We start from the raw sequence: 8,070 nt of genomic DNA on the forward strand, positions 1-8,070 counted from the left end.
TTCAGCCAGACCAGGTTGCTCACAGTCTCGACCAACCTGACCTTGAATATCTTTGGAGATATCTTTGGAGATATCTTTGAATAATCTTTGAATATCTTTGGAGATGGGGCATGCACCACCTCTCTGCAACCTGTGCCAGTGTTTCACCACCCTCGTTGTAAAAAATGTCTTGCTTATATCTAGTCTAAATCTATCCTCTTCTAGTTTAGAACCATTACCCCTTGTCCTATCTGCATAGAGTGTCCTGCTCAGAGATCTCTGGGGTCTGTAACATATCCTTTACTGAGCACAACCAGGAGACCAGGACCTCAGGCAAAACACCTCTGCCTGCAATAGGACCTCAGTCCATGGGAATGTGCCAGAACCAAGACTGCTGGGTGCTCCCTGGGGCACCTCAGCTATGCATCTTCAGACTTTTCCAGCTTGGCTGGTCAGTCAGAGGCACAAGGATTGACCTCTTTGCTTTGGGGTATCTTCGGGCTATAAAATGAATGGATGTTAGTAGAAAATGAAAGCAGAGCCTTATGAGCTGCTGTCTTTGGGACACCATGTCCCACTGTGCTGCGCTTCACAGAGTAACAGTAAACTCTCCAAAGGTTACCGCTTGCTTTAATAACATCAGTCCTCCTGTGAGAAATGAGGGTAAATCTCCATAATTCTGTCATGCTTGCACTTAGTGTTTACTATAAGCACTGCCCCAGCATCAGGCCATTTTCCCTATGGTGTCTCAGCTTGCCTGTGTGATTTTGTAGGGTGCTGAAGATGGCAAGCAGCTCTGCTCCTTGGATCGGCAGCGCTTACCTCTTCCTCCAGTCAACGTGCAAGTCCATCGTTCTGCCGTCTCTCTACGAAAGCTCCCAGAAGAAGCCCAGTGTGTTCAAGGCTCTGAAGCTGGCATTGGCAGGTATCCGTCCTCTCTATATCTTGGTGTGTCCCCTCCTCTCTTCACACAGTACCATGCCTTTCTTCCATCTCACACTCATGGGTGATGAAAGATGGTGCTCACTGTATTTAGGAAAGATGGTAAAAGTGATGCAAGTTCAGCAGAGGTTCACCAGGATAGTTGGGGGCTGGAACATTTGTTCTGTGAGTAAAGGCTGAGGGAGTTGGACCTGTTCAGCCTGGGGAAGAGAAGGCTCTGGGCCTGCCAATACCTGTGGGTAGGGGGAGATGGAGCCACACTCTTCATGGTGGTCCATGAGAGGCAACGGGCACAAATCGATACGAAAGGTAGACACCAGACAGAAGGACAAACATTTTCGCCATGAAGACTGTCAGGCACTTGCCCAGAGCAACTGTGCATTCTCCATCCTTGAGAGCTTTCAAAACAGGACTAGATAAAGCCCTGAGCAACTCGTTCTGACCTCAGAGCTGACCCTGTTTTGCATGAGAGGTTGGGCTAGACACTGCCTGGGCTTCCTTCCAACTTGAGCTATCCTGTGAATTATCCTACTTTGAGAATGTTTGTTTAAACTCATTTATGTAAGAGGGAAAAAGATTGCAATTTCTATGAAATAACATTTAATTTCTATCTCTATACCACCACAAACATGATTTCTGCTTTGAGAAGCTGAGTTTTAAAATTAATGGTAGCCAGTATAAATTCTTTTCTGATTTGAACAGGCACACTTGCATGAGCTTCAAGTGTATGTAACCCTAGTTACCTCAAGAAAGGTCTTGAGATGCAAATGGCCACAAAACTGTATTCACCCTTGCAGCAAGCACACTGCAGGATAATAGTAATTTGAAGGGTTTATCATACTTACCTAGAATGACTCTCCTGCTGTTCTTTACCTGTCACACAGCTGAGTCTAGATTGTTTAATTGGGCTGGTGTAACTATTTGCTAATTTCTTCTAGCAGTCACGAGTCTAGCCAAGTCAGCTAGTTTATCCAATACAGGCCTGCTCATCTTTCAGCTCTATCCAAAGATGGGAAATAGCAGGAAGCCAAACACAGTTGTGTAGTTAGGCCTGATCTATGGCTGCTTTGTGGCACTGGAATGTGAATCTGCCCACACATTTAAAGGAAGGCCCACAAAGCTGAAATCCTACCATGCTTATTCAGAGGACATGAAATCTGAAGCTGTCTGAGGTTGCACGAAGAAATGCATGCAGAATCCTGTCTTTTGAGGTAGCTTCACAGCTGTCTTGTACACTATTCATAAAGGTTTCTATGTCTGTGCAGCTCTCCCTCCCCAGCTCTCTTACCCTGTTATAGAAACTTGTTTAATAAGCACTCACACAAAACAAAGCCTTGGAATTGTCCTCCATGCCACGATGTGCCTCCAAACAGCCCTGTGTGACAGGCCAAGAGGTTAGGTCAGGTCTGGAATCGGTACAGCAGTCTCCCATGGGGCTCTGCTGCAAAAAAAGAGAAAAACACATACTTTGAACTGTCACCATCAGCATATACAATCCCTGTAGACACAAGGTCAACATGCACAGCTAATAAACATTTAATTTTGCTGGGACAGGGAAGAATCAAGGCCTGACAATTTCTGTTGTCCACATGGCTTATGTTCCTCCCACACAAATGTTCAAGGGTACATCCCTGACTTCTCCTTGCTTAGATTTTGCTGTGAATTCTCTGTACAAAAGAGCTTAACAAGTCAAGGCACAATCTCAAGCAGCTTAATTCCTGTGGCTGGATCTGTCATTTGCCATTTGTGAGATATGTTGAAGGCTCATAGCCAACCAAAAGTTTCCTCTGGGCATGGGCTGGAGAGGAAATGCTATGTCTTTTTCCAGGACCTTCAACACTGCATAAAACTGCAGTCACAAGGACTGAAGACTGACTGAGCACTGAGTTGAACTGAGTTTTCATCTATGAAACTTTCCTGTGCTACCAGTGTAGCATAAGCATCTCTGCCCTGGAAATGGAAACTCAAATTTAAAACTTCCCCTAATAAATAGCGTTGATATAATTACCTGGCATGTAGTTCCATATGTCTTCAGTTGGACACCATACTGCTTGGAGATCAGTGGTGTCAGGGCAGCAAAATCTTAATCCTTCCTTCTTGGTTTTACATACAGGTTTTTCTTCCCAGAGGACTTTATCCCAGAGAGAATTCAAAAGCTACTCCATAGCAGACTTGGTGGTGGATAGGAGTGGGTCTGGGTGGGCTGTCTCATGCTTGGGTAGTGACTGCTCACTTCTCCCTGCCAGACTCCACGGGCAGTGTGAATGGTGTGGACATGCTCAAAGTGCACTGCAGCCACCCACACCTGATAGTCCAGCTCAAGTTCTGCAAGCAGGAGAACTGCCGCCGGTTCCTGCAGAGTTACCGGGAAGGAGCACTCCAGAAGTCCCTCCAGAATCACCTCCAGGTCTTCTTGGCCATGACCACAGTGCCTCTTGAAATGGAGCTGAAGGCTGGCAACGAACACCTTGACAACATACTGAAGGATGAGGATCATTGCCTGGAGTGCATCTACAGAGAAAAGGTGAATGGGAGAGGGAGGGAGGCCAGGCAGCAATGAGGAGTGGTGCCACAGGCCTTGTGAAAGGGGGTGAAAATCTTGTTCTGATGCAGCATGTTGGGCTGACAAACTTCTGTATCCTTCAGTTCTCAACTGTAATGTGGAGAAACAGCTCTGCCCTTCCCCAGAAAAGAGCTGTGTACTCTTCTGGAAGGGCAAAAGAGTTACCTAAACCAGCCTACAGAGATCCTGCTAGATCACTGTGGCTTCTGTTATCCCCACTAAGATGAGCAATTCTAGATGGTGCAGCTGAGAGCACAAGTGTGCCTTGATACAGCTGTGAGGCAGGCAGAGAGGACAGCAATCCTGCACAGAACTGCTCCACACCTTCCTCCCCCACCTCACACACCACCTCCTGCAAGGGCAGCAATGGTAACTGCACCTGGAAGGGCGTGTGAGCGCAAACACTGTGCATTACACCAACAGCTTGTGGCAGACTGGGGACATGCAGCATCTGTTGCCAGCAGGAGTATTCTGCCCTTCTGAAGGCAAAGTCTCAGGGGTGATATCTGACGTCTAGTTCATCACACTTTGGCACTGGCACTCTAATCCTGCTTGCAAGAACAGTGAGATCTTGTCATCACAAAACCAAGGCACTCGACATGGTTGAACTCATTACCTTCCTCCCCTCCTCTTTTTTTCCATCTGGAACTATAGCTCTGGTTCCTCTAGATTGTCCTGACAAAGTTCAAGCAGCATTTGGACAATGCTTTCAGGCACATGGTGTGATTATTGGAGATGTCCTGTTCAGGGCCAAGACTTGGACTCGATGGTCCTTGTGGGTCCTTTCCAACTCCAAACGCTCTGTGATTCTGTCCCGAGAAACTGGCAGTCACCATCTTCTCAGGAAGATTAGGCACAAGAGCATGTTTTGCATTCTGCAAGAGCAGAGAAAGAAACAAACCTTTCATCACCAAACATGTGACATCCCATACCCTGTCAGCTTTGTCTTGCTGCTTCCTCCCTCTGCTGAACTAGCTGATTGGACAAAAGATGGTCTTATTCTCAGTTCCCCAAAAGTGACTTGGTCTGACCCCTGTGTAACAGTGCAACAGTCAGAAAGATGACACTAGGCCACAGCCATCAGCAGCTGAGGGCAGTGCTGGGTACCTACTGTATGTGATCTAAACTAGTGTTTAGCTCTGACTGAATGAGAGCACTCACCAGGTTTGACTCTTCCATGTGCTTTGCCTTCTGTTTTCTCATTACCTGCTTTTTGGAGGTCAGACTAGTTGTCTCTTGGTTAGCAAGAAAAACTGACTTAGTGATGACCCAGGAACAACAAATGTTAGGTAACAGAGGGGCAGAGAGAGAGAGAAGGCAGGTAACAGGAGCTGCCTGCTTTGGTGGCCATGAGCCATTGGATCAGGTCACCCTATTCAGTGGGTTTGACCCTCATATGGAGTTTGGAGAAGCCTTTGTTGCCTGTAGTGCACCCTAATGCTTGCAGAGGGCTGCTGAAATTAAACATGGGCTAGTAACAGTTTTGTGCAACTTGTAAGCACTCACTGCTGCACATGAGAAACCCAGGAGAGGGAGATTGCCTTATTTCATATCACATTAGAGATTCCAATTCACACATTTATAGCCAGAGCTCCCTTAGACCATCTCATTTGGCTGTTTTACAACTCATGCTGTAGCTATCTCATTTCTCCTCTGTTCACACCATCATCTTAAGCTGCACCTTCCAGCCAAGGATCTGCAGCTTTGCAAGGTGGTGACCCTGGCCCGAGTCACTGATGCTGTTTGCATTGCAGCCTGACCGTCTGCGGGATGAAGAGATCACGGAGCTGGAGGAATGCCTCAAGAGCCTGATTGTTCACCAGAGCATCAACAACAACGTGGCTGTAAAAGGCTGCACATCTCTGAAGTCCTCATCTCTGCCTTATCCTTCTCAAGACAGCTCCCTTTCCCCACAAGTCACCTTCATCTTTCAGGGACAACAGTTTGGTGAGTAGTTAGAACTGACCAAGAGACCTGTATGCATGACCCACTGTCCATGCCAGGGCAGTCCCTTTAGCTTCACTGCTCTTGCACTTCTACCACAACCTCAGAGTGCTGCCCTGGTGGTAAAACACTGGAGGACAAGCAGAGCAGTTCCACAGCTGTTTAATAACATGCTGTGGACACTGAACAGACCTCCCTGCTCCACAGAATATTGACCAAACCTTGGACTGGCCCAAGCTGCATCACATCAGTCATGAAACCTCTATGTTTTACCTGCCCTTTGTCCCTTTCAGACAACAGAACGATCACACCAGATGACCACCAGAAATTTGCCAAGTTTGTGTCCAAGAAGTGGAAGCAAGTGGGTCGCTCTTTGCAGAAGAGCTGCCGGGCCCTGCGTGATCCTGTCATTGATAACCTGGCCCTGGAGTATGACCGAGAGGGACTATATGAACAAGCCTATCAGATGCTTCTCAGATTTATCCAGTCAGAGGGGAAGAAGGCCACAATAGCACGGCTGATCGCAGCCCTGGAAGAAAATGGTCTCATCAGCTTGGCTGAGGAGCTCTTGGGCCTCCACTCCAATGAGGACTGTTCCTAGAGCCCAAACGACAGTGCCATTGCTAAGGGCTTTCCTGCTTTAGCTAGTGTATGAAACTGCTGTCAGGGTCTGGGAATGTAAAGTCCTGAAAATCACCAGAGGTTTCCATCTAGGTGGGAATGCCCAGGGGAGAGGTTTTGTGCTCACAAAAGCCAGCTCTGATGGAGGACCTGTGATGTTCCTTATTCCATTGTGTTTCCAGAAGTCAGCACTACCTTCCTGTGAATTGGGAAGCGAGGCTTTCAGCCTGACTTCCTTCAGGACTGAAGGAAGGGAAGGGAACTTCCTTCAGGACTGTCATAGGGAAGCAGCCAGACAGTTAGAGAGCCCTAGGGAAGAGTGGGGTAGAGGAGAAAAGCAAGCAGGGCTTCTCAGAGAATTTCTCTGGGAAGCAGACAAATGCCACTGCTTCTCAGGCTGTGTCCCAAGGCCATCACCTGGAGACCTGCAATATATTTTTTATATTGAAAACATTTATGCCCTCAGGCATGACATCAGGTAAAGACAGAGGGGAAATTAAGAAAAAGTCAATTTACTATTATTTTCCTTCTTTGTTTGAAGAACAAAGAACATCTGTGACAAGTACATCTGTCCTGCCCTGCTCTATCATAGCTCTTTCCCACCTCACCACCTGAAGGTTTCCCTTCTGCCTGGAACAGCCATAATCTCTCACAGAGCACAAGATTGCTGCTGTGGAACAAATTGCAGGCACTGAACAAGCAATATGGACAAACTCAAATTCAGAGAATGGTTCTCAACTTTTTCCAGTCTGTGGTGGACAGTAATGTATTGACTACATTGTGTTTAGCATTGCCTGCCAGCCTGAGGGAGTCTGCAGCTATGACAAGCAAAACACAGTGCTGGAAGGAAAACAGTGTCCTAGTCAGCAAAGTACCCATGGAGCATGGATTGGAACTGCTGCTCTAAGGTGCACTGCAGCACTGAATGCCATCCTGACCCCACAGAGCTGAGCAATTGCCCCTGACCAGCTGCCTGCTCGTGCCTTCACTCACTTCTCAACCACCCACCCTGGGCCAGCTGAGCTCACTGGAGGGGGCAGCTCACACTGCTGTGTCCCACAAGCATCAGGATCTGCACAAAGCCTTTCTCTGGTGCTGTTGTCACTGTGTCACAGTTGAGCTTCAGCCACTATGCTTGGATTTACCTGCACTGATTTTTAGAGTAAAAATGCCTTAAGAGACAAATCTCACAAGCCCCAGGGCTGACTCCAGCTTTCAGTTCCAGTGGGAGAAGCAGAGTGTCTCCTGGTGTGGCTGATTTAGGCTGCAACAAAGCAGTTTACACCTTTGTCCATAACAAAGCACAGAGCAATAAGTGGCTAGCAGGTCCCATGAAGCACAATAGCTTGATTACCTTTGACATATTCCCAGTGGTTTCCTTATATATTTTTACCAATCCTTTTCTATTCATTCTGTCCCGTTTTGCCCTTCCTGTCTGTGGGAATAGCCAGTGGGCCATGGAAATTATTTCAGATGCAGAGGGTGGCTCTGGCTGCACACACAAAGCCTGTGTGCACATGTGAATATTGGGCTGCTGGCAGACATGGTGGGACCAGCTTTCAGTCAGACTCTGATGGCCTTTTAAACCACAACTCACATCTTAATCCCTCCCTGGAGTCAGAGCTGTAATTTAGTAGGGAGGAATGCAACCTTAGATTCAGGTGTGGGCTCAGATCCCATCTCCTGGGAGACCCAGATGAGCAGGATTTGGACAATGGCTTCTACCCAGTTGGGATCCACGTGCCTCAGTTGAGCTAAGCATCACATTCTGCAGTGAAAGCCTGAGAATTCAACTTGTTTCCTGCAGGTTTTGAACCCCCATGGTTATGTAAACAATAAGGAAAGGAAATGAAAGGGATTAAGGATGGGGAGAATGTTTTTGGGGTGTCAGTGAATCTGCTTCCATCCTGCCCTTAGCTTCAAAGGAAGCAGGACTTCCTGCAGGCACTATCTCTACAATGACTGTGGCTCCATCACCTTTTATTAAGCCATTTTATATCAGTGCTGTTGCAATCTCCTCC

General features: G+C 47.3%; 1 protein-coding gene across 1 annotated transcript; it reads left to right on the forward strand.

Annotated features, from left to right (window-relative positions):
- Positions 1-762: 762 nt before the first annotated feature.
- Positions 763-6,029, forward strand: TRADD (TNFRSF1A-associated via death domain). Its single transcript, XM_009074611.1, has 4 exons — positions 763-904; positions 3,168-3,445; positions 5,239-5,431; positions 5,722-6,029. The coding sequence occupies exons 1-4, from the start codon at positions 763-765 to the stop codon at positions 6,027-6,029; spliced, it is 921 nt and encodes a 306-aa protein (XP_009072859.1).
- The last annotated feature ends 2,041 nt before the right edge of the window (positions 6,030-8,070 follow it).

The sequence above is a fragment of the Acanthisitta chloris genome, unplaced genomic scaffold (assembly GCF_000695815.1).
Source record: "Acanthisitta chloris isolate BGI_N310 unplaced genomic scaffold, ASM69581v1 scaffold32825, whole genome shotgun sequence".
In the NCBI taxonomy this organism is placed as follows: Eukaryota; Metazoa; Chordata; class Aves; order Passeriformes; family Acanthisittidae; genus Acanthisitta; species Acanthisitta chloris.